The following is a 27,340-nucleotide window of genomic DNA, read 5'->3' on the forward strand; positions in this document are numbered from 1 at the left end:
TACGAAAAGTCTTTTTCTCGGCTTAGAGCAGTGCACTCACGGACAAATATATCATCTTCGTTGCTTACGTTCCTAAGTTGTGAAAGGAGAAAAGTACCTGCTTCTGCTATTTAGAAAAAAAAAAAACAATTGTTTACTTGTGAAAGCAGTCTTCACAAACAGTTCACAACCCCGACACCTCCCCTAGATTTCTGAAAACTAAACATCGTACACCATAAAGAGAATTTATCACCAGATTTTTTTTTTTTTTTTTTTTTTTTTAAAAATTATTTATTTATTTTTGCCTGCTTGGGGTCTCTGTTACTGCGCTCGGGCTTGCGCTGCTGTGAAAAGCCAGGGCTACCTTTTGTTGCGGTGCGCGGACTTGGCGCTGCGCTGGTTTTAGCTGTTGCAAAACACAGGCTCTAGATGCATGGGCTTCAATAGTTTCGGCACGTGGGCTCACCAATCGCGGCGCACGGGATTCCTACTCCAGGACATACGGGACTTTCTCGGACCAGGGCTCCAGCCCGGCTCGGCTGAAAAAACAGTGGACCCCCACGCTCACGAAAAATACTTTCATATTACTTTAACTATTGAAAACAAAGTACTCTGTATTTTTATACTGGAAAAGTAGGGCGCCAGGACCAACGATCACTAGCTGCCCAGTTTTCAAAAAATTATGCTTCCGAAATCTCTTGATGTCGATTCCGCACGAAGAACAAACGAGCTGCCCCACGTGTGTCACTCACGACAGAAGCCCTTTTTACCGCATTAGCGATAGCAGCAGGGTGGCAGTGTCGGCAAATCCCTTTTATGATAAAGGTGAAAACAAAGTCGATGCAATTTTCTACTCAGAGTTCCCGAAATTGAGGGTGTAACTGCAGGAACTTCTGAGCCGGAGAGAAGGCTTCATAAAGAGATTCTATCGTTTATTTTTGGATTTTCATTTAAAAGTAAATCTAACACTTGAGTTATATGCAAATATGCGCAGTGCTTGCTGGGAAGATGCCGGCGGGTGCAGAGGGAGGGGCGGGGAGGAGGGGTTTGTGGGAGGGAACCGTGACGGCTTACAGCTGGTCTGGGGCTCTGCAAGACCTACTTCCCCGCAGCTGTGGGTGCCTATCTGGGGAAGGCACAAATCCCATCCTGTTAAAATTGAAAATGCACAAACTTGTGCCACTCCTAGCCGTCCACCCTGAAGCTGCCCCAGCACGTGAGCACTGGAGGCACCGGATCCCTGGAAGAGCAAAAAACTGGGAGCTAATTAATCTTCACCTACACAACAATGAAAGAGCAGAATGTGGTGGGTTCATAAAGTGGAATGCCATCTGCTGTACTTCTAAAGAGTGAATTAGACATCAAAAAAATTGACTGATAAAAGTTGCAGAATAAGTTACAGCACGACACCATTAACGGAAACAAAGTAATACTGCGCTTTATCAACAGGTATAAAAAAATTGAATGAAGAAGGTGTTGAATACGGTACTGCATGATACCGTAATAAAGAGCATACGTGTGCACACAAAACCTAGTGCTTTATTTTCAATGGCTACATGTTTCTATTATTAACACATATCAATTACCTCTGGAAAGGAGGGAGAGAGGGAATCTGGATGAGGGCAGAGACACACAAAACTTTAGATTTACCTGTAATGTTCTCATTTTTTAAAAGTATAGATTATTTTATTATTGTGCATTTTATTACTTGTGCAATTAAAATTATTTTAAAAATATAGTCCGTGCTTTCTATATTTTCTCTATTTCATTTCTTAAAGTCAGGTTTCTTGAGGTATAATTTGTATACAGTAAATTCACCTTTTTTTTTTTTTTTTGGCTGCGTTGAGTCTTCGTTGCTGCACGCGGGGTTTCTCCAGTTGCAGTGAGCAGGGGCTACTCTTCCTTGCGGTGTGCAGGCTTCTCATTGCGGTGGCTTCTCTTCTTGCGGAGCACAGGCTCTAGGCGCGTGGGCTTCAGTAGTTGTGGCACGTGGGCTCAGTAGTTGTGGCTCACGGGCTCTAGAGTGCAGGCTCAGTAGTTGTGGCGCATGGGCTTAGCTGCTCCGCGGCATGTGGGATCTTCCCAGACCAGGGCTGGAACCCGTGTCCCCTGCATTGGCAGGTGGATTCTTAACCACTGAGCCACCAGGGAAGCCCATAAGTTCACATTTTTTTATCATACAGTTCTGTGAGTTTTAACAAACTTGAACAGACATGTATCTGTTACCACAATCAATCAAAACATTTCTATCATCCCAAAAAATTCCTTTGTCCCCTTTTCTAGTCAACTCCTCCCCCCATTCCCAATCCTGGCAACCTCTTTTCTGGCCCTGTAGTTTTGCCTTTTCCAGAAAGGCATAAAAATGGAATCATTCATTTATACTTCATTTTTAATATAAAAACTTTGTGTTAATTGTAAAGAAATTGATACAGTACAGAAATGTGAGAATGCTTTTCCCAAACTACTATTAACAGTTTTGTGTTTATCTTGCCTCCCACCTGTAGTGGTGCACTGTGGAAAACGCTATGGAGGTTTCTCAAAAAACTAAAAACAGAACTATCATACGACCCAGCAATTCCATCCCTCGGTATACATCTGAAAAAAATAAGAATAATGTGAAAATATACATGCGCCACAATGTTCATAGCAGCATTATTTACAATTGCCAACATATGGAAGCAACTTAAGTGTCCATCAACAGATGAATGGATAAAAAAGAAATATATTTATATTTATATATAAAAGAATGAAATTTTGCCATTTGCAGCAACATGAATGAACTTGGAGGGCATTATGCTAAGTGAAATAAGTCAGACAAAGACAAATACTGTATGATGTCACTTATATGGGGAATCTAAAAAATACAACAAACTAGTGAATATAATGAAAAAGCAGATTCACAGATTTAGAGAACTAGTGGTTACCAGTGGGGAGTGGGGAGGGGCAATTTAGGGGTGGGGAAGTGGGACATACAAACTGTTGGGTGTAAGAGATAGGCTACAAGGATGTATTGTACAACATGGGAAATACATAGCCAATATTTTGTAATAACTGTAAATGGAGTGTAACTTTTAAAAATTGTATAAAAAATAAAAGCAAAAAAAGTAAACTGGGTCTTAAAAAGATGGAGTGCAAAAACAAAAATGGTATGCCAGACCCTTAGGATAATGAAGAGAGCAGTGGCAGAGAAATAAGACTAGGAAGATAACTTAGAGCTTAGTGGTGAAGGGGCCTGGAATCTGTGAATTTGGATCTGTGGCAGGGTTAAGAGTGGATTGGTAATTTGGTGGGATGAGGATGGCAAGATATAAAGACAGGGAGAGCAAGTTGCTACACCAATCCAGGTAGGAGGCAGCTTTTCCTGCTGACACTGCTGCTCACTCTTTGCTGTCCCAGCCCTTTGTACATTCCTTTATGTCTGTGGGTTCTTGGGTTCTTGTCCATCTTAGTGTGAGGACCCGGGCTCCAGAAGGGACTCAGGCTGGAATCGGGTCTTCTTTACAACCCTAGCATCTAGCACAGTTAGTAAACAGCAGTTCTCACCATTGACAGTCAAGCGAAAGCATCAGTTTAATGGTCAGAGTGAGAATTCTGAGTTCAAGTTGAGAGTTTTCACTTATTAGTTAGAACTTGCCTAATCTCTCACAGGTTTCATTTATTTATTTATTTATTTATTTACTGACTGCGCCGCGCGGCATGCAGGATCTTAATTCCCCGACCAGGGATTGAACCCGCGCCCCCCGCAGTGGAAGCGCGGGGTCTTAACCACTGGACGACCAGGGAAGTCCCTCTCACAGGTTTCCTTTAAATCATTAAATGACTGACTTATCGGAGGTAAGGTGTATAGGAAATTTCCTGGTAGACAGCAATTGCTCAATTATTATTAACTGCCAAATCACAACCACAACCGGGCTCTCTTGTCCCCAGGTTTTTCCTGTTGGGGTCCAATAGGATATCTATGGAATGTTGGTCCCAGGAGATATTACCGTCCTCATATCACGACAAAGACACTAACCAAAAATGGCTACCTCTAGGCCATCCGAGGGCGTGTTACCGGTCACGCTAGCAATATATACAACAGGCTATTTTGGGGAGAAATAGCTACCGCTGGGTTCGTAACGCCGGGTAGAAGGCGCAGAGCTTGCTCACACTACCAAACAGGAAAAAGCCCAACTGCCAGAGCTGACCGACAGCGATGAATACCGACCACGTGTCGGAGGGCGGTCCGCGCCTGTGCAAGCCAGGCGCGCGCCCGCCGGCCGGAAGAGCCGCGCGTTTCCGGGTTGGAGGCGGGGAGCGGTGCCGGAAGTACTCGGGGAGGGCCGAGCAGTCGGACCGGCTGCTGAGACGAGCGCTTCACTGGGGCAGTCTCCGCATATCATGGGGAGATAGACGCTGCTGCCTGTGAGTCTTGGGCCCTGGCAGTTAAGGAAGAAGAGTGGGAGGAGGGAGTCAGGACCCAGACCCACAGTGGTCAGTGTTTCAAGAGCCAGATTGTGGAGGAGACGGGGCTGTTAGGAATCGGGCTCTTGGGACGGGACTGAGGGGCTCGGGGCTCGGAGAAGACGCGGCTGTGGGGACCTGGGCTCCAGGCGGGACTTAGGGAAAGGGGACGGAGTTAGCCGGCACCCGAGGGAAAGTGGGCTGAGAGGGACAGGATTGTGAGGACCAGTGCTCCGAAGAGGAGAGGGTCGGAAGAGAACGGGGCGTGAAGCCACGGGCTCCTGAGAGGTAAAAGCGGAGCCGTGAGGACTTGGGCTGCTAAGCGGTAGGAGCGGGACAGTGAAGACCCAGGTTTCTAAGGATTCAGAAACAGGGCGGCGAAGACTTAGGTTCCTGAGAGGCAGGAGCAGTAAGAGAACACTTGGGTTTGGGAAGAACAGGAGCGGGCAGTGAAGACGGGCTTCTGTGGGGACGGGATCGGGGCTTGGAGACTCCGAAGTACCTGAGGGAACAGGGCTGTGAGGACACTGGCTCCTAAAAGCGGAGACTATAAGGGGCAATGGATGTGAGGAGATCAGCCTCCAAGGGAAAGGGAGAGAGTTCGGAAAAAATATAGTGATCCTTTTTTTTTTTTTTTTTCTCATATTGGGTGAACCGAGGGTGGTAAAGGATGTGTTCAGGGAAAGACGACTCCTTTGCGCTGCCTACTTGGCTTTTGGCAGGCTTATCTTGTGTCGGATACAATCTAGGAAGCCCACTTGGAAGCATCTTCGTTTTCTGCTTCGTTCTGGCGAAGCACTGCTGTAAAGTTGAAGCAGTTTGAACTCAGCTATATACTTGATAAGTGCTTTAAATCCCATTCCACCCAACTCCGAGCACAGATCTCTGCATCTCAAAAAACGAGGATGGCAGAGATGGAAGGACCCGGAAAGATAATCTTTTTTAAACTCGTATTTTACATATAAGGAGGCTAAAGTCCAAAGAAGGTTTAGGATTACAGTGAGGCAATGATTGATTAGATCATGATTTTGATACAGTACCCTGCTCTGCATAGTAGATAGGAGATGCTTGGTTAATATTCCTTGAAAACATGCTTCTAGAATCTTTGCTCTAACTTCAAACTCAAGAGGGAAGTTTTTACAAATTCTAGTATTTTATTTTGGGTCTTGTTAACTGTATTGACATTGATACAATGAATGTCACTTACGAGTTAGGAAACTTTTAAATGAAGCTCCTTCCCCCTTAACAATATAGTAAGTCATTTAGAAAGTCACAAATAAGTAAAATGTACCCTTTATTTTTAGCATAAGCATTTAGGGAAGATGGCTGCTTTTAGATAAGGATGGTGGAGAAACTTGGACCAGTCACTTTCATTCTTCAGTAATATCTTTTACTGAAACTTACTCAGACTATGGGGGGAGAGGGGAGAGGGAGGTCCAAGAGGGAGGGGATATAGGTATACAAATACTGATTCACTTCATTATACAGCAGAAACTAACACAACATTGTAAAGCAATTTTATTCCAATAAAAAAAAAAGACTAACCAGATATCATCATAAGCACTTTTCAAATATTAAATCATTTAATTATCACTTACAGCCGCACAAGTTAGATATTGTTAGTCCCATTGTACAGGTAAGGAAATCAGTGCAGAAGGGTTAAGTTCCTTGCCTGAAAGCCCATGCTACTAAGTGGCCCAGCCACAGTCAAACCCAGTTATGTGTTTGACTAAAACTTTTTTCTGTTTTTCTAAGTGGATTCCTCGCCATGTCTCAGCTTGCTCATCAGCAAAATAGAGGTAATAGTTATACAAAGCATGGCATTGAATGAAAGCACTCCCTCCTCCTAAAGACTCCTCTTACTATCAAGTACTATAACTTATTAGGGTATTTATGTAGTGTAGTATTTGAAGAGAACTGAATTCCTGTGTTTTAAAGAAGCATAGATATTCAAGATAGAAAAATGGGACCTGAATAGAACTTTCCCTCACATTGGAGTAAGACATATTTAATTTTAAATTTAGGAGGCCAAGAAAGACCAATTTGAAGAACAGGGGCTTAAATTGGATTAACTTTACAATTATTGTAACATGAACTAGATGATTGGGGAAACTGCAATAACTTTGTTCCCAGTGGGTTTGCCTAAACTGTTTGCAAGTGCCTATACTAAATGCAAGTGGTCAAAACTTACACCAAATTATGAGGTAAAGCATGGCCGTACCACCATTTCAAAATACTTGATGGTTTAATTAATAATAGTTTATTCCTGAGTTATCCTCATCTACATTTGCAAATTGTACTACTTATTTCACTCATTTGTGGCTCTAGCATCAATTGAATTATTAGAATAGGATTTCTAAGTAAGTACCTGATCAGAAGATCATTGTGTTAAAGTTGATGTGAACATAGAACATACTACTTTTGACCAAAGGTGTTTGTGGAAAGCCCCAAAGTGCTTTGGAGGTAGTACATCAGCAGTGTTTATAGCCTGCACTGTGACACAGGTGTTTTGGAGGCAGAAGACAAACTTTGAAATCTGTATATATGGACTTAATTTTATTTTATTTATTTATTTATTTATTTATTTTGCGGTACGCGGGCCTCTTACTGTTGTGGCCTCTCCCGTTGCGGAGCACAAGGCTCCGGACACGCAGGCTCAGCGGCCATGGCTCACGGGCCCAGCTGCTCCGCGGCATGTGGGATCTTCCCGGACCAGGGCGCGAACCCGTGTCCCCTGCATCGGCAGGTGGACTCTGAACTACTGCGCCACCAGGGAAGCCCTATATTATTTTTAATTTTAGTTATTTTAATAGGTACTTAGTGGTATCTCATTGTGGTTTTATTTTGCATTTCCCTAATGAATAATGATATTGGGCATCTTTTCATGTGTTTATTTTCCATCTGTAAATCTTTGCTGAAGGATCAGTTCAGATCTTTTACCCATTTTTTTAATTGAGTTGTTTTCTTATTGAATTTTGAGAGTCTTTTATATATATATCCTGGATACAAGTTGTCAGATGCGTGATTTGTAAATATTCTCTCTTAGTCTCAGACTTGTCTTTTGTTTTCATTTGCAGGGCAGAAGTTTTATTTTGTGATTAAGTCCACTTTATCAATTTCTTTCTTTTGTGGATTGTGCTTTTGGTGTTGTATCTAAAAACTCTGTCTGACCCAAAGTCAGGGAGATTTTCTCGTACGTTTTCTAAAAGTTTTATAGTTTTACATTTTCACATTTAAGTCTGTGATCAGTTTTTAATTTATTGATATTTTGTATAAGGTGTGAAATAAAGGTCAAGGTTTATTTTTGTTGCTACTGCTATATTTTTTGTTATATTTTAAAAACAGGGGTCAGTATTACCTATTTCTTCAGTGGAAACAAACCAGATAGTAGTTTATTTTAATTTTTTTCATAGGTTACATATGCACATATTACAGAATTTGGGGTATACAATGAAAGATAAGTCTCGCACCTTGGTCCCATGGACCACCCCAGGTACTACCATTCTCCTGTCCCCCTCAAGACAACCATTGTTTTCAGCTTCTTATGTATCTTTCCAGGAATAATTTATACATTTGTAATTATGTGTCTTTTTTTTTTTTTTTGCGGTACGTGGGCCTCTCACTGTTGTGGCCTCTCCCGTTGCGGAGCACAGGCTCCGGACGCACAGGCTCAGCGGTCATGGCTCATGGGCCCAGTGGCTCCGTGGCATGTGGGATCCTACCGGACCGGGGCACGAACCCGTGTCCCCTGCATCGGCAGGTGGACTCTCAACCACTGCGCCACCAGAGAAGCCCCAGGCAGATTCTTAACCACTGCGCCACCAGGGAAGTCCCTAGCCTCACTATTCTGAACCTTGCATTTTAAATGAACAGGGTATCTTGAAGGTCATTTCATGAGCTTCCTCATTTTTTAGAAACAGGTTTATTGAGACATTCACATACTATACAATTCATCATTTTAAAGTATACAGTTCAGTGGTTTTTTGCTACAAACAGGATTGTGCAACCATCACCACAATCTATTCTAGATTATTTTTGTCACTCCTAAAAGAAACTCCATAAACATTAGAAGTCAGTCCCTATTCCTCTCCCCCACTCCTCAGCCCTAGCAACCACTAATCTACTTTTTGTCTCTATAGATTTGTCTATTCTGGACATTTCATATAAATGGAATCCTACAATATGTAGTCTTTTGTGACTGGTTTCTTTCACTTAGCATAATATTTTCATGAGTCTCATTCTTTTTCAGTCTATTACATTATATAGTTATATTGTAGTTTATTTAACTATATCACTTTTGATGGACATTTAGGTTGAAATTCCTTGTATGTATAGTATTCTGTTCACATACAAGTTCAATTATAATATAAATTGCTAAAAATAGAACTATGGGATTAAAACAATATATGCTTTTCTTATTTTGGTAGATACAGCCAAGTAGCTCTTTATAGAGACCTGTAACTAATTTATATTCCCCCACTCCAGCAACTTATGAAATGATTATTGCTCCATAAAATTTTCAAACACAGTATGTATAAAACTATTTATTTTATTTTATTTTTTATTTTTTTATTTGGCTGTGCCAGGTCTTAGTTGCGGCATGCGGCATCTTTGTCGCAGCATGCAAACTCTTAGTTGCAACCACCATTGTAAAGCAATTATACTCCAACAAAGATAAAAAAAAAGAAAAAAAGAAAAAGAAAAACTTAAAAAAAAAGAAAAACTCTTAGTTGCAGCATGTGGGAGCTAGTTCCCTGACCAGGGATCGAACCCAGGCCCCCTGCATTGGGAGTGTGGAGGCTTAGCCACTGGACCACCAGGGAAGTCCCTATAAAACTTTTTCATCATTGCCAAATGGGGAATAAATAGTAGGTTGTAGTTTTAATTTGCATTTTTATTATGAATGAGAATAAGGATCACTTCATTATTTTAAGAACCATTTGAATTTCTTTTCTTTTTTTTTTTTTTTTTGCGGTACACGGGCCTCTCATTGTTGCGGCCTCTCCCGTTGCGGAGCACAGGCTCCAGACGCGCAGGCTCAGCGGCCATGGCTCACGGGCCCAGCCGCTCCGTGGCATGTGGGATCTTCCCAGACCGGGGCACGAACCCGTGTCCCCTGCATCGGCAGGCACACTCTCAACCACTGCGCCACCAGGGAAGCCCTTCACAATATTTCTATTGGGTAGTTGGTACTTAATGATTTGTAGTTATTTTTTATATATAAAAGAAATTAGTCCTTTGATATATCTTGCATATATTTTTGCTGGTTTGTCTTTTGTCCTTTAACTTTGTTTGTTATGTTTGTTGCCATGCAGACATTTTTATGTTTGTGTAATTAAACATATTAGTCTTTTCTTTTATGGCTCCTGAGCTTTGTAAAGTCATCCTTAGAAGGGTATTATTTATTCTTGAGAATATTGTTTTTCCAATTTTTAAAAATTGAGATAACTGTAGATTTATATGAATCTGTAAGAAATAATACAGGGCTTCCCTGGTGACGCAGTGGTTGAGAGTCCACCTGCCGATGCAGGGGACACGGGTTCGTGCCTCGTTCCAGGAAGATCCCACATGCTGCGGAGCGGCTAGTCCCGTGAGCCATTGCCGCTGAGGCTGTGCGTCTGGAGCCTGTGCTCTGCAACGGGAGAGGCCACAGCAGTGAGAGGCCCGCGTACCGCAAAAAAAAAAAGAAATAATACAGAGATCCCTTGCACTTTGCACCACCAGTTTCCCCCAACGGTAACATTTTGCAAAACTGTTGTATAATTTGAGAAGCAGGATATCAACATTGATACAACCCAACAATCTTATTCAGATTTCCCGTTTTACTTGCACTTGTTTGCTTATGTGTATGAGTACTAAGTCCTATACAATTTCATCACTTTTTATAGGTTCATTTATCCATCATCACTATCAAGATATTGAACAATTCCATCACAAGCGCCCCTCATATTGCCTTTTATAACCACACCTCCTTCCCTCCCACCCAGTCCCTGACAACCTCACTAATCTGTCTTCTGTTTGTAAAATTTGCCATTTTAAAAATGTTATATAGGGGACTTCCCTGGTGGTGCAGTGGATAAGACTTCACACTCCCAAAGCAGGGGGCCCGGGTTCGATCCCTGGTTAGGGAATTAGATCCCACATGCATGTTGCAACTAAGAGTTCGCATGCCACAACTAAGGAGCCTGCCTGCCACAACTATGGAGCCTACGTGCTGCAACTAAGGAGCCTGCCTGCCACAACTAAGACCTGGTGCAACCTAATTAATTAGTTAATTAATTTTTAAAAAAAGGAAAACAAAAATGTTACATAACTGGAGTCATACAATATGGACTCTTTTATTTATTTATTATTTTTGGCTGCGTTGGGTCTTCGTTGCTGCGCATGGGTTTTCTCTAGTTGCAGCGAGCGGGGGCTACTCTTTGTTGCAGTGCACGGGCTTCTAATTGCAGTGGCTTCTCTTGTTGCGGAGCACCAGCTCTAGACACGTGGGCTTCAGTAGTTGTGTCTTGCAGGCTCTAGAGCGCAGGCTCAGTAGTTGTGGCACACAGGCTTAGTTGCTCTGCGGCATGTGGGATCTTCCTGGACCAGGGCTCGAACCCCTGTCCCCTGCATTGGCAGGCGGATTCTTAACCACTGCACCACCAGGGAGGCCCCAATATGGACTCTTTTTGAATTGGCTTTTGCTCAGCATAATTCTCTGGAAGTTCATCCAAGTTGTGCATATCAGTAGTTCATTTCTTTTTCTTGCTGAGTAGTATTCCATGGTGTGGATATACCACAGTTTGTTTAATGATTTACCTATTAAGGGACATCTGAATTGATTACAGTTTTTGATTATTGCAAATAAAGCTATGAGCATTCGTGTACAGGCTTTTGTGTAAACATAAGTTTTCATTTCTCTAGGATAAATGCCTAGGATTGCAGTCGCTGGGTCATACAGTAGTTGCGTGTTTTTTCTTTTTTCCCAAATCCACTTTATTGAGGTATAATTTGCATACAATAAAATGTATACATTGTAAACATATAGTTCTGTGAGTTTTGATAAATATAGCAGCTGTGTAAGCATTCCCCCACTTAAGGTATAGAATGTTTATATCACCTCAGAAACTGCCAACCTGCCCCTGTGCAGTCAATCTCTGTCCCATCTGTCACTAGAGATTTGTTTTTAGATCATTAGATATTAAAATTTCATATAAATGGAATCATATAGTATGTATTCTTTTGAGACTGGCTTATTTTTCACCTAAATATTTTAAGATTCATTCCTGTTGTTTTGTGTATTCGTGATTTGGTCTTCTTTTTCCTTTTTTCATTTTTTTAAATAAACTCTTTCCTAGAGCAGTTTTTAAAATCCATTTATTTATTTATTTAACCTGCTGAGATAGCAGTGTTAGATTTACAGGAAATTTGGGAAGATAGTACAGGGTTTCCATATACCCTGCACCCAGTTTCTCCATTATTAACATCTTACATTAGTATAGTATGTTCATTACAACTAATTAACCACGTTTGATACATTATTATTATCATTATTATTTTTAATATTTATTTATTTATTTTATCTTTGGCTGCATCAGGTCTTAGTTGTGGCACGCGGGATCTTTTGTTGCGGCACGCAGGATCTTTCATTGTGCGCACAGACTTCTCTTTAGTTGTGGCACGCGAGCTCCAGAGCATGCAGACTCAGTAGTTGCGGTGCACGAGCTCTCTAGTTATGGTACACAGGCTCAGTAGTTGCGATGCGTGGGCTTAGTTGCCCTGCAGCATGTGGGATCCTACTTCCCTGATCACAGATCGAAACCCAGGGCCCCTGCATTGGAAGGTGGATTCTTAACCACTGGACCACCAGGGAAGTCCCTGATACATTACTATTAACTGAAGTCCATAGTTTATTCAGATCTTAGTTTTTCCATTTAGTCTTCATGTCTTTTTAGGCTCCTCTGTGACAGTACATGCTTAGATTTTTAAGAAACTGCAAACTGTTTTACAGAGTAGCTATACCATTTACATTCCCACTAGCAGTGTGTGAGTGATCCAATTTCTCTGCATCCTCGTGAGCATTTGGTGTTGTCACTATTTTTTATTTTAGCTATTCTGATAGTTGTGTAGTTATATCTCATTGTAGTTTTAATTTGCTTTTCTTTAATGACTAATTTTTTTGATTGAACGTCTTTCAATTTGCTTATTTGCTATCTGTGTATCCTCCTTGGTGAAATGTCTGGTGTGTCTTTTGTCCACTTTCTAATTGAATTAATTTTTTTTAACTATTGAGTTTTGAGAGTTCTTAATGCATTCTAGATACTAGTCTTTTGTTGGATATGTAGTTTGTCTTTTTTTGGGTATGTAGTTTCTTCTAGTCTGTAGCTTGTCTTTTCATCCTTTCTACATGGGCTTTCACAGAGAAAACTTTTAAAATTTGATGAGGGCCAATTTATCAGTTTTTCCTTTTATTGATCAGATCATGCTTTTGGTTTGCCTAGCTAGAGCCCAAAGATTTTCTCCTGTTTTTTCCTAAAAGTTTTATAGTTGTACATTTTACATTTAAGTCTGTGATCCATTTTGAGTTAATTTTTGTATAAAGTGTTAAGTTTAGGTTTCTGAATATTTTTTAAAGATATTCTAGGGACTTCCCTGGTGGTCCAGTGGTAAAGAATCCACCTTATGCTGCAGGGGACACGGGTTTGATCCCTGGGCAGGGAACGAAGATCCCACATGCTGCAGGACAACTAAGCCCGCATGCCACAACTACTGAGCTCATGCGCCTCAACTAGAGCCTGCATGCCACTAACTACAGAGCCCATGCGCCCTGGAGCCTGCGCACCACAACTAGAGAAGAGAAAACCCACACGCCACAGCTAGAGAGAAGCCCACACACCACAAGGAAAGATCCCACACGCCTCAACGAAGATCCCGTGTGCCACAACGAAGACCCAATGCAGCCAAAAATAAATTAAATAAATAAATACTAAATAAATCTTTAAAAAAATAGGGACTTCCCTGGTGGTGCAGTGCTTAAGAATGCACCTGCCAATGCAGGGGACATTGGTTTGATCCCTGGTCCAGGAAAATCCCACATGCCGCGGAGCAACTAAGCCCGTGCACCACAATGCTGAGCCTGTGCTCTAGAGCCCGTGAGCCACAACTACTGAGCCCACGTGCCACAAGTACTGAAGCCCGTGTGCCCTAGGGCCCATGCTCCACAACAGGAGAAAGCCTGCGTGCAGCAACGAAGACCCAACACAGCCAAAAATAAATTTAAAAAAAAATAAATAAAAAATAAAGATATTCTATATTTTATCTAGTAAATGATTTTATATTTAAAATTTAAATATCTGATCCATCTGGAATGGAGGAGTGTGTGAAAGGAGGAGTATATTACTCCCCCCATTCCAGATTGATCAACTGTTTAAATTTTATTTTATTTATTTTTTTATAAATTTATTTATGTATTTTTGGCTGCATTGGGTCTTCATTGGTGCGCACGGGCTTTCTCTAGTTGTGGCGAGCAGGGGCTACTCTTCATTGCAGTGCGTTGGTTTCTCATTGTGGTGGCTTATGTTCATACTGATAATCTTTTTTGTGTGTGTGTGTACGCGGGCCTCTCACTGTTGTGGCCTCTCCCGTTGCGGAGCACAGGCTCCGGACACGCAGGCTCAGCGGCCATGGCTCACGGGCCCAGCCGCTCCGCGGTATGTGGGATCTTCCCGGACCGGGACACGAACCCGTGTCCCCTGCATCGGCAGGCGGACTCTCAACCACTGCGCCACCAGGGAAGCCCAATACTGATAATCTTTAATAAGGCTTTTTCATAGGACTTGATCTGGGAAAATAGTTTGCTTTTATAACATTAGGGCAACTGTTACCATGTTAACAATCTTTTCCTTTCCCATTTCTTCCATTGGTAAGATTTGTGGGTAAGGGAAAAGGAGACGTGGACCACATATGGTTTTAAAAAAAAGTAATCCTGATGCTGTGCTGCCCCCCTCAGCGGGCTCTTGGCCAACAAGTTTCTCTTGATCATTTAACCAGTGCGTAGTTAGTTGCTTTTATTAAGGGTAAACCAGGAGAAGATGATTTCTTGTATTAGAGAGTTAGACAATTTGTTGGAGAGGAACTCAGCAGTAGGGGCAAGATACAGATACTCATTCAGGTTGCTAAGCTTTATCAAGTTCTGAAAACATTGCCATGATTCTTGCAGGTTCAAATTCCACAGTTTTGGCCAATAAAGTATTTCATATGCTGCTAGCTTATCTCTAACAATAGTACATTCATTTTATTGGAAGAGAGTCTTAATGTTACTATTGTCATCATTAATTAATTTTAAAAGTTGTATATGAAAGAAATGGAGATGTTTTTCTTGGTGCCCAGTTGGAATAAGGAAATGTTCTCCACAGTCAGTTTGCCTGCATTCTGGTCATTGAAGATGTGCAGGCCATGCAACTGAAATGGTTCTGTGGCAAGGGTGGTGCTTGATGCCAGTTGTTCATTTACAGGTAGTTTTTGAAAATGGCTGCCTCTCGTTTCACCGGGCTCACAGCCGTTGCTGATGTAATTAAAGATCTAGACACTCAGATAGCTGTAAGTAAGCTCCTTGAGGTCACTGTGGGTGGAACTTCCTGAATGTGCTTCTGATCTTGATGACACCAAAGCTGATGTCCACGGAGTCAGCCTCATGGCTCTAAAATTTAGAAGTCTTGGCTACTCCAGCCTAGGGACTCTGCATGTATTTAAAGATTGCTAACACTCAGAGAAAATTTGCCCTTGATGACAGTGAAGAGCTTACTTTTAACAATTGCTAAAAACTGTGTTTATTAGGCCCTGACATAGACTTAAGCATGTTTTGAAACACCAAAATGAACTAATCTGTTTTCTGAAGTTTTGTGACTAGGTTTCAAGTATGTGATTGTGCCATGATTTATTTGAGTTTAGCATTATTTGATGTTTAAAAATAATGCATGTAGTACTTAACCAAGTATTCTATTTTTACAATTAACCAAGTATTCTATTTTTACAAAGTCTTCAAAAATGTCTTGCTCATTCTAGTTTATTTTTGTACATAAGATTCCTCATTTCATTTACTTCTTTATTTCACTTGTGTGGACTATTTTATTTAGCTTTTGGAGAAGAGATGGTTTCTAAATATCAGGTGAGAGCAATGAACATTCTTCATTCCCTCCATTTTCAATGTGCAGGTATCAAATGAAGACCCTTCAAAGTCTGACAGGCCTCATAGAATTTTACTTTTAAAACTCATCCTTTATTACATGTACTTCCAGAGCTAATTCTCTTGTTTTTCTTCTACAGTTGATTGGCCTTGGTCCTCATAGCTCCAAAAAGAAACAAGATCTCGATAAGCTCTATGAGCTGAAGTCCAAAGCGCGGCAGATTATGAACCAGTTTGGCCCCTCAGCCCTAATCAACCTGTCCAATTTCTCATCAATAAAACCGGAACCAGCTAGCACCCCTCCACAAGGCTCCATGGCCAATAGCACTACAGTGGTAAAGATCCCAGGCACTCCTGGGACAGGAGGGCGTCTCAGCCCTGAAAACAATCAGGTATCATCCGCTTTTTGTTCTCTGTGGGCACCTCTTATCTGTTCTTTGAAGCAATAACACTCTGAGAGATGTCCATCTCAGCTGCTGCCTCTTCCGCTCAGACTTCTCAAGTTCTTTATCGAAATATCATGTACATTTATCAGTTTTTACTTTGTAGTATTTAAGTGTGTGTATGCATATACATATACATACATCCATATATACATGCACTGACACAACAGCTTGCCTGTGACAGGTTTTTATATATAAATATATATGCTATATACTTGTTAAATAAAATAAAATAGTTAAATAATTAATGGATTCATTATTCATTATTCCTGTAATAAAAGTACTCTTGCCTCCAGTCTTTTCTCCTAGTTCATCTAGCTGCTGCCTTTATTTTCTGCAGTGATTCTAAAATCTGACCCCCTCTTTCTACCCATGATCCTGATTCTGTCCTCCAGAGCCATAAGAAATAAGTATACTCTCTTGACTTGGACCTTGTAGGCTGGGTAGAATAGGATGAGGAGACAACAGTTCAAGAGAATGGGGGAGGAACTAGCAATGATGAATGGGAAGGGTTGGGCAGGTATTCAGGAGACCAACCCATGATGGGTGTGGTGTTGGAGAAGAGCAGGAGATAAAATTGTATAGGTAGGATTACGGCAGAACATACTAGGCCTATGCTAGTCAGTTTCCATTGGAACTTTTAGTCAATAAACAATCTTTGCAAATATTTAATAAGCTTGAAAGTAACATAATAAAAGTTGTATATCTTAGGAGGATTAACTTGACAGTAAGGGGACAAGAAAGGTAGGAAAGGGGGCAGACTGGGAGGAACAGCAAGTCTAAGACTTTTGCAGTAAATCAAGATATGTGGCAAAGGCTTGAATTAAGTGATGGTTGAATGGATAGATCCGAGACATTATTAACAAATATTTATTTTAAAAATTATTATTTTTTCCTTATTTCCAATGTCATGCAATGCTTATCGTGAAACTTTGGAAAAAGAGAAAGAATAATAGCCCCAAATTCTACCACCACCCCAAAATAACTATGGTTAGCATTTTAGTGTATGTCTTTTGATCCTTATTTAGTGGCATATATATGTGGTATAACATTTCCTTTATGAAAGAGGGATCATAGTTGTACATACTTTCACAAATATCGATATTTAGTTATACAGAGATGAACACGTGTTCCCTGCCCTCAAGGAGCCTTCAGCCTATTAAGTCAGAAACAGGCAAGTTTATAAATGTACACAATGATAGAAGGGTACACAGGGTACAGTGGAGGCCAAAGGAGGAAGTGGTTGCTTTCACCTGGGTGGGCTGGGAGAGCATCAGAAAGGAGGCACTGTGAGCTGAGCAGGTAGGAAGAAGGGTAGAAGAGCTTGTCCAAAGGCAGCAGGGGCACTGTACAACTTGTGGTGGTCAGAAAATTGCAAATTAATGTAGAGTTTACTAAAACTACCTGACAGATGTTGGCCTCTCTTCCATATTGCTCTTTCTGCCTTTCCCTAGGCTACTTCTGTCTTGAGACTATAGTCTTGTAGTAATAGCACCAAGTAAGCCAGACTGATAATTCTTTGGAAAGTAGAAACCAAACCCAACAAATTGATAGCCTTTCATTATAGGGTAATGAGGTGTTTGTTTCTTTGCTACTTGGCTGAAAAAAATGTTCTCCCAATTAACTTTAGGTATTGACCAAGAAGAAATTACAAGACTTAGTAAGAGAAGTGGATCCTAATGAGCAACTGGATGAAGATGTGGAGGAGGTAAGTTGGGATTGGGTACCCTAGACTGTGTCCCTGAGAAATAGTATAGAATAGCCATTAAGAGCACAGATTATAGAGGCAGACAAGTCTGAATTTGAGACTTGGCTCTGTCGGTGGGTCAGTTAACTTTTCTGAGACTCAGCTTCCTCCTGTGTTGGTAAGGTATGACATTATTTATCTACAGGGTTATTGTCAGGGTCCCATGAATAACTTATACAAATCACCTAGGAGAATGCCTAGCACTTTATACCTAACAGCATTGCTACTTTTGCCTGTCAAAAAGGGTATAGGCTGCTACTCACAGGCAGTCACTTTCAACAATTTTAATTGTTTCTAGAACATTCCTCTGTATTTCTAAGTAATATTCTTTTTTTTTTTAATTTTAATTTTTGGCTGCATTGGGTCTTTTTTTTTTTCGTGGTACGCGGGCCTCTCACTGCTGTGGCCTCTCCTGTTGCGGAGCACAGGCTCCGGACACACAGGCTCAGTGGCCATGGCTCACGGGCCCAGCCGCTCTGCGGCATGTGGGATCCTCCCGGACTGGGGCACGAACCCGTGTCCCCTGCATCGGCAGGCAGACTCTCAACCACTGCACCACCAGGGAAGCCCTGCATTGGGTCTTCATGCAGGCTTTTCTCTAGTTGCGGTGAGCGGGGGCTACTCTTCGTTGTGGTGTGCAGGCTTCTCATTGCGGAGCATGGGCTCTAGGCGCACAGGCTTCAGTAGTTGTGGCACGCAGGCTCAGTAGTTGTGGCTCGCGGGCTCTAGAGCGCAAGCTCAGTAGTTGTGGCACAGGGGCGTAGTTGCTTCATGGCATGTGGGATCTTACCGGACCAGGGCTCGAACTCGTGTCCCCTGCATTGGCAGGCAGATTCCTAACCACTGCACCACCAGGGAAGCCCCTCTTTCTTTTTCTTAATTCATGTACAAGTTTTTCTGTGGGCATGCATTTTCATTTCTCTTGGATATATATCTAGGACTGGAATTGGTGAGTCATATTGTAACTCTGTGTTTTTCCTTTGAGGAACTTCCTGTTTTTATAAAGCATTCCATCCTTTTACATTCCCACCAGCTGTGTATGAAGGTTCCATTTTTTTAATCTTAGTTTTTTGATAATTTCTTCTCTGCTTTTTTTCTTTCTGTGTGTAATGACGGTTGGATGTTGGATCTTCTGCATTGATCCTCTTAGGTTTTTTTATCTTTTCTCTTTTTTCATTTCTTTGTAATTCTAAATTCTACTTGCTGGGGAGATTTTCCTTAGTTTGTCTTCTAAATTTTAACTTTCTTTTATAATAAAAATTTTAATTTCCATGAACTTTTTCTTGTTGACTTTTTTTTTCCCTAAGCCATTCTGTTCTTATTTTACAGTTGTAGTATCTTATTTTTCTCTCTAAGGATATTAATTACGTTGTTTGACATTTTCTTCTTTTCCCTGCATTGTCTTTGTTTCCTCTGGGTCCCTTTTTTCCCCTTTGGTTTGTTTATTTTCCTTTTAGTGTTGGAGACTTTCTTCAAATGTCTGGTGATTCTGGCTATCCATTCTTAAAGAATGAGCCACTAAAAACCTGATTTGAAGCAGAACTTACTGACTGATGGTCTTCGCCCAGTCATGTATTGGTAAATGTTTAACAACCAGCTCTGTGGAGAAAAAGACTCTGGCTTTCAGCATTTCCTGATTTCTGTGGTGTAAATATTCTCACTATGCCCTATTTTAAGCTATCAACATGTTGTCACTGAATGCAGGATTGGGAAGAAATGCATGTAATTGGCCTTCATGACCTCATCTAATCTGGCTCCAGCATACTACTGGCTTCACTTCAGAATAATTTGTCCATAGTCAACCTTCTTAATGGGGCATTCCCTAATCAGTATCTGTAAGTCTTTCCTCTGGAATCATTTAGTATATGCAGAGAAAAATCCTTTAGTCTCCTATCTGGAGGGTTTATCTCTAGCTTCTAACATCCCGGAAGCAAGGCAAGAGAAAGGGACTGTGTCTTTCCCTTGTCTCTGCTGTGTCTGGTGTACTCTCATCCATAGCCACTCCTGTTCAGTTTTTCTGGGGAGTAAACCGACTGTGTTCTGGGTCAGGTACGTGTGGGAAGTCACTTGGCTGCTTTTGAAGTGTGGGGGTTGGGGGACTACTCTGTACAGACATGTAACAATTGTCCAGTTTTTAGTTCCATACCTCAGTCCAGTCTTCTGTGGTTAATGACACATTCAAATCCTGGATCTCTTAGGAGTTGCAAAGGGCAAATCAGTTCGTTCTCATTGGCGTCCCCTCTGCGTGCATTTGTGTTATACCTTCTGTCTGCTAGGTCAGTTCCCATTCTTCCTTTGTTACCTCTTTAACAAAAATTTACTTTAAAAGTTTATTGGAATATCTTGTCCATTAAGGTTTTCTCTCCTATCTTTTTGTCTTTGTGGATTTATATGTCTTTTGTTTTTTTCCTTTGTTGTTATTTTAATGGGTGTAGGGAAGGAGAGGAGGTCATTTTTAGAGTTGATCTGCCATGTTTAATTAGAAATCTTTCCTTTAGATGGTATCCATTTGGTTCTGTAGGAAAGATGACAATGCATTGATAGTCCAGCAGAACAAGGAATGTTTATAACTATGGTTGTACTTTTATTTTATTTTATTTTTCTGGTCAGCAGAGGAAGCCATGAGGAAGGTATTCACTGATCAAAATTTCCGTTTTTTTAATGTAGATTTTTAACTTCAGAATTCTGATTTTGCTCTTCACACAATCTAGGAATAATTGATAATAAACTGGAAAGAATCCAGGTTTTGGACTCAGAACCTTGAGGTTGAATCCTGGTTTTGCTGCTTAATAGTTACATGGCCATGAACAAGTTAATCTCCCTGAATCTTAGCATCCTCCTCTATGGAGTTAGGGTAAAATCTGTGCCCCATTTTTTTCACAGGATAATTATAAGGACTAGGTGAGATAATGGAAATAAAAATGCTTTAAGAGAATACGAGGGAGTGAGGATTTAATGATTCACATTTATTTTCCTACCTAATTCATAAGAAGATGCGGAGAGGGTAGGGGTTGGGCTGGTTGATCGCTGCTAGGTAGAAAGTACGGAAAGTACATCCTCAGAAGGGTGTGAGTTTCTCTCAACCTGGTTAATGAGCTAATGTGTTTCTCTTGTGGTCCTCACTCCTCTTCCCCACCTTCGCTCAAATGCTGATTCCAGGCCTTCTGTTAGAAAACCTGACTGAATATGTGATTCAAGCAGATACAGTTGTCCAAGCAACAGGAGCCTACCCTGCCAGTGTCGTGGTTACTCTCCCCCACTTTTTTTCCCCCAGATGCTGCTGCAGATTGCTGATGATTTTATCGAGAGCGTGGTGACAGCAGCGTGCCAGCTTGCCCGGCATCGCAAGTCCAGCACCCTGGAGGTGAAAGATGTCCAGCTGCATCTAGGTATGTGGTCTCGTTTCTCCCTGAGGTATCCACACTATTGCTCCTCCAGGAACCTTCATGCCAGGATCAGACTTCTGGGCTCTGGGATTTATGTATTCAGGCCATAGTAGCATTAAACAGGAAAGAGAAATCCATGCATGGTAGGGGGAATGAACCCTAGCATTGGGTGTGCCACTTTCTAACTGTACCACCTCATCCTTCCTACTTACTTTCTCTTAGAGCTGGTTTCCTTATTTCTATAGCGGGGATCATAATACCCTCCTTACAGGGTCGTTGTGAGGATTATGGGTTATGTTCGTAAAGTGACTGGCACAAAGTAAGAGCTTAGTAAATGTAGCTATTATATCTCTACCATACATATAATGGTATTTTCCTTCCAGTTTTTAGCTTATTGATGTATTTTTCTCAAGAACATTATATCCATAATGTACATATAATTTTGTATTCTGCTCTTCTACTTAATAGACACTAAATTTGAGCTTGGGTTTTTCTGGGAGATACTCATCTAACATTGATAATTGTAATCACTTGGAAATGAATAAGCTACCCCCCTACATTGGTTGCAGTGTGATCAAAAGAAAGGGGACAGTCTGTGACTACAAAGACAGTCAGGCCAAGGGAATGAGGCAGAAGATATTAAGGGATTGAGTGCAGATCAGCCCATGGCTGAAAGCTTCCTTCCCAGTGTCAGGGAGATACTGCTCCAGGAGGCGCTGGTAGTGGAGGTGGGATAAATAACACACTTCTGGTTAACATTGCTGATATTAATAGCAAAAGACAGCCATTTCAATTATTTATTATTGTGTAACAAACATGGCTTAAAACAGTAACAGTTGTTCATGGGCCTGGGGGTGGACTGGGCTTAGCTGGGCAGCTTTGCTAAGGATCTCTCATGTGATTGAAGTCAGGTGGTGGCTGGGGCTGAGAGTGTTTTTTTTTTTTGTGGTACGCAGGCCTCTCACTGTTGTGGCCTCTTCTGCTGTGGAGCACAGGCTCTGGACGCGCAGGCTCAGCGGCCATGGCTCACGGGCCCAGCCGCTCCGCGGCATGTGGGAGGCCCGGGATCAGGGTTTGGGGAATTAGGGAACCTGGTGTTAACCATCTAGGCCTGCTGCCCACAACTTCCCTGCCCCGCGCCCAGCAAGGATAAGCTTGCCAGCGAGGCTGTAAACTCTTGATGGCTCTCTTCTGGATGGGCTGGGATGGGCACTGCCAGTGTTTGCTTCTGACCCGGCTATTTTCTATACTTGAATAGTTGAATAACCTCCCCTTCTGATTGACATGGTCTTTCTTTATTTCTGTGTGTTTTTTTTACATTAAGCATATTTATTTGTAGAGTATATATTCATACTAGTTCATTATCTTTAGGTTTAATTGAATGTAAATGTTCAGGGTTACTAAACTGATTAACTTATGTATCTCCTAACCTATTTTACTTGAATATGTGTTCAATATGTGTATATATATATATATTTTTTGCATTTCCACAATATATATATATTTTTAATAACATTTCTTTCTTAAAAAATATTTATTTATTTATTTGTCTGTGCCGGGTCTTAGTTGCAGCATGCGGTATATTTTTGTTGCGGCATGCAGGCTCTGAGTTGTGGCATGTGGGATCTAGTTCCCCGACCAGGGATTGAACCCAGGCCCCCTGCATTGGGAGTGTGGAGTCTTAACCGCTGGACTACTAGGGAAGTCCCCACGATATATTTTAATCAGAATCTATTATAAACGTGTATATGTAAATACACACATATTACACATACACATATGTTACCATATATATTACCATAAATGCTATACAGTGCATGAATATTTATATTGTGATTACACCTGACATATGTTCCATTTGATTTGTCTGAAGTGAAGATCATTTGATTACTTTTCATGGTAATTACTTTTCAGAATTACTGAGTCAATTATGCACGTAATGTTTCCTTGCAAGAATGTATCTTCAGTATATTCAATATGTGTATTTTTGAGACAGGATCTTTCTTCATAAATATGAAAGTTAAATGAGATAATGAACATAGAATGCTTTGCACAATGCTGCTTTGTCCCAGCCATTTTATTACACATTTTATTCACTAAATGTTGTTGCTATTCTATTAATATTATATAAAATATAAATACAGTTAACCCTTGAACAACACGAGTTTGAACTGCACACGGTCCACTTATTGGTGATTTTTTTCAGTAGGAAATTCTGCAGTACTACCTAATCCACAGTTGGTTAAATCTGTGAATATGGAGGAACAGCATGGTTGGAGGGCTGACTATAAGTTATACGCAGATTTTCAAGTGCAGGGAGGGTTGGCGCCCCTGACCCCTGCCTTGTTCAAAGGTCAACTGTACACACTTATTTAAATATATAGTTACACGTACTTACATGTTTGCATTCATGCCTGGTAGCCACTCTCTTTAAAGTGACTTTGCATATCCATATCCTGATCCACTTTGTGTTGATTGTAAAGTGTAATTCCCAGAGAATAATCTTAGTGTAACTTTCAAGTACTGACAACAAATTATTAGCAGAAAGTTTCATTTTTATTTTCAAAGCAATATTGGAAGAGAGCTGTATATAAAATTATTCTAGAACCAACCATGAATCATTCATTCACACAATATTTGCTATGCATTAGACACAAAGTATAACTATAAAACCACTAATATTCAATTTGATTTTAAGTAAGTGCCTGTCTGGGGCAAATCAAATTTGCAAAACAAATGTTTTCAGTGCTCTAGGGGAGCATGATAAAGGAGTCCCCATTGTAACTCCTTTTGAGTAGAGATTTATTCCCTAAATAATCTTGTGTAAGTATAATTTTTTTTTTATATTGGATGTACTTAAAGTGCAGTACACTTTTTTTTTTGGGCTGTGTTGAATCTTCGTTGTTGTGTATGGGCATTCTCTAGTTGCGGCAAATGGGGGCTACTCTTCGTTGCGGTGCGCAGGCTTCTCATTGCGGTGGCTTCTCTTGTTGCTGAGCACGAGCTCTAGGCGTGCGGGCTTCAGTAGTTGTGGCATGTGGGCTCAGTAGTTGAGGCTCGTGGGCTCTAGAGCGCGGGCTCAGTAGTTGTGGCATGTGGGCTTAGTTGCTCTGCAGCATGTGGGATCTCCCCGGACCAGGGCTCGAACCCGTGTCCCCTGCATTGGCAGGTGGATTCTTAACCACTGTGCCACTAGGGAAGTCGAGTACACTTTTATATGTGGATTTAGGGGGCCATGTGGCTATGCCAGTTACTGAAAAAGTGGAAAAACCAAATCTCTGCCCTCTGATAACTTGTAGTGACAGTCTTACAGGGATGGTCATATCCAGTGGCACAAGGACATGGAGCTGTGGCGTGGACATACCTGTGTCTGTATCTGTCTCTCTATGTATTTATCCCAGGCTCTGGGATTGCATTATGCCATTGAAGCCTCTCAACCATCCTATCAGGTGGTTATTTCTGTTGTTACTACCATATAAAAGGTGAAGAAACTGAGACCAACGTCATATTGCTCCACAGTGAAGCAGCAGAACTGGGGCTTGGCTCTTAACTCCAGATTGCAAAGAATGCCTTTCTCTTCCTACTCCTCCTTTCAGTTTGAGAGGGGTTACCTTGAGCATAGGGGTAAGACAGAAGAAACAAATAACTTTTTATTGAAGAAACAAATAACTTTCCTTTCCTGAAGAGCTGCATGGAAACCTTAGGGCTCCACACTCAAAGTTTTGACGCATTTACCTCTTATTTCTTTGCCAGAAGGTCAAATAGTGTCCTTTAAAACCTTGGAGGTACCATATGTGATTCCCCCATTTGTGTCCCATAGAGCCCCTCTGCAGAGTTACTGTTAATTAGTACAGTTGATTGCCCAGATTAGTCCTCCCTGACCCTTGTCTGAGGGTCACACTGCACCTTGACACTGCCTTCCTGGTCCCCTTATCTCTGTGTGGGCTTCTTCCTTACAGAACGCCAGTGGAACATGTGGATCCCAGGGTTTGGCTCTGAAGAAATACGACCCTACAAAAAAGCTTGCACCACAGAAGCTCACAAACAGGTGAGAAGGCTTCAGAGTCTCGGGCCAGCCACAGCTGATCCCTTGAGCTGTGTCTCAGAGAGAATGCACACAGCTACCATCACTGTGGTTGTCATTTCCTCCAAATGTCAGAGCGGGCAAGAGGCAGCAGGGCTGTACGGGAGATCAGTCAGATTTTTCCTAGGTGCTTTTTTGTTCCCATATGGGGTCTCAGTTTTTTCTCTCAACTCTAATGGGTGCCACTTAGAGCTGTTGATTCTAGGTTTTTCTAAACTGTATGGAACTCGCCCCCTCCACATCTCTTTAAAGAAATCTTCCTTCATTGTTGCTGATTTGAACATCATCTAGGGCCCTCCGACTAGAGGGCAGTTTAAGCAAAGCAGAAATATGCTGTACTTGTGCTAGGAGGTAGCACCCAAGCTTCTCTGCCAGGCGTCTGGCCTCTACCCCAGCTTAACCTTTGTTCTCCGTCCCTCTTACTGCAGAACTGAGGGGTCAGTAAGAGAACCTGTCTCCACTTCTACTGGGGAACAAGCTGTCCCAGTCATTGGTCAGTCTCATAGAAATGTTGGCCTCCATTTGACAAGTCTTAGTTTAACTGGCTACTCTGATTTGAAAAGTGGGCTTTTTCCAAGCTTGATGTTCCACAGTCGGGCAGTTCTGGCTGAGTGTACCTCGCTTTTCCGTAGCCTGGGATCTCTGGAGTGGGTATGTTTACAGAGCTCACAGAGGAAGCCCTACAAGGAGACCGCCAATAGCCGGAATTGAAGGACTGCAGTGTTGTTCAGAAGGAAGTCCCTCCAGGCAGTAGATGGTCATTTGGCTCGGCTCTCAAATTATCCACTTTTCAGCCCTATTTATTTATTTATCAATCAACCAATATCATAATGTTCAAACAATCTCTTAGTCAAAAAGGGTGAGCAAAGCAAGTCATTAATTTGGCCAGTGGCTGGTAATAGTAAGATTTGAAACCCATGATCTGAATGTTTCCCTGATGGGTTATGGTGGAAATTGTTAGGGTCAGTTTCCTTCATTGCAGGCTATCAAGTGAGGAATGTCAGCTCCCTTTGCGTGTTGGCAACAGGCTCAAAACAGAGCCCTCTTCCTTGTTTTTTCCATCATCAGAGAAGGAGATTAGGGGAAGGGGGTAAGCCTAGAAAGCACATGTTTTGATGGCCTGTCCCTTAAATCCCCAAAAGGCGGGAGCTGTCACCTTCTGCTTTTAACTGTTTTTGCCATCCTGCTAGTATAGGGCTTTTGGGGTCTTTTGGTCAATGAAATGGGTCCGCTGGCCTGTGGAAACTTGTGTTAGGGCCCCGCAGACTGTGCTTGAGTTAGAAGGAACTGCTGAGCTTCCCTGTACCTGTAGGTTCCTGAGGAGTCCAGCCTGTGGTGTAGACCATGCTACCTGGTAGCCACACGTGGATGTCCTGGAAAGTTCCTGACTCTAACCTGTGTAATTGCTTATTTCTCTCTCCTTTCAGAGAATGGCATTGATCCGGAAAACAACCAAGAAATAACACACGGAAAGGTCAGGGAATGGACAACAATGTATTTGGAGATACTTGAGCTGAGACCTCAGCCATCTCATCCTTGGATTTTTTTTTTTTAATGCTTTACAGAGAAGCATATATTTTTTATTAACAGTGCAGCAATATCTATAATGACTGAGAGGATCTGCCAAAAGAATAAAGCCTCCTACCCCAACTTCCGGTCCCTTTTTCCTGCCATCTCAAAGAGGAGCAGTGTATCTTCCAGAGAAGATGTTATTTGTGGTTTATTATATAAGTGATTGAATTGGGGAAAAGCATTATGGTCTTGTTTGGTGAGAGAGTATTAGCAGGATTTGTAGAGGTTTTTGTTTCCTTCTCCCTCCCCCTTTTCCCTGTACTTTGTAATGTCAGTGTTTATATGAATATGACTTTCATTTGCTTTTCCAGAATAAAGAAGTTATTAATTGAAAGACACAGGGTGCATGGCTTACAGCCTTTGAAATGCCAGAGGAGGGTAAGCAAGGCTGGATATAGCTCTCTAGTCAGCAGATGGCAGCACCATTATTCATTTCTGTGATGGAGGAAAAAACCCAGGAACTTTTCCATTATTTTACTCCAAGGAAGGCCTTACCATCAGTAGGACTTTTAGTCCAGA

The 27,340-nt window shown here is 41.6% G+C and overlaps 1 protein-coding gene and 1 non-coding gene across 4 annotated transcripts; one reads left to right on the plus strand and one right to left on the minus strand.

Moving 5' to 3' along the window:
* Positions 1-613: 613 nt before the first annotated feature.
* On the minus strand, positions 614-747 carry LOC117309963 (U11 spliceosomal RNA). The gene has a single exon (XR_004524235.1). It is a non-coding gene; the product is annotated as a U11 spliceosomal RNA (small nuclear RNA).
* Positions 748-4,267: 3,520 nt separating this feature from the next.
* On the plus strand, positions 4,268-27,155 carry TAF12 (TATA-box binding protein associated factor 12). Of its 3 annotated transcripts, none has more exons than XM_019938300.3 (6): positions 4,268-4,383; positions 15,730-15,981; positions 17,663-17,740; positions 21,054-21,168; positions 25,125-25,213; positions 26,677-27,155. In XM_019938300.3, the coding sequence occupies exons 2-6, from the start codon at positions 15,814-15,816 to the stop codon at positions 26,710-26,712; spliced, it is 486 nt and encodes a 161-aa protein (XP_019793859.1). In that variant the 5' UTR covers positions 4,268-4,383; positions 15,730-15,813; the 3' UTR covers positions 26,713-27,155. The 3 variants fall into 3 exon arrangements, with proteins under 3 accessions (XP_019793859.1, XP_019793860.1, XP_033695383.2); XM_019938301.3 differs by lacking the exon at positions 4,268-4,383 and adding an exon at positions 4,447-4,710; XM_033839492.2 differs by lacking the exon at positions 4,268-4,383 and adding an exon at positions 14,919-15,003.
* The last annotated feature ends 185 nt before the right edge of the window (positions 27,156-27,340 follow it).

The sequence above is a fragment of the Tursiops truncatus genome, chromosome 1 (assembly GCF_011762595.2).
Source record: "Tursiops truncatus isolate mTurTru1 chromosome 1, mTurTru1.mat.Y, whole genome shotgun sequence".
In the NCBI taxonomy this organism is placed as follows: domain Eukaryota; kingdom Metazoa; phylum Chordata; class Mammalia; order Artiodactyla; family Delphinidae; genus Tursiops; species Tursiops truncatus.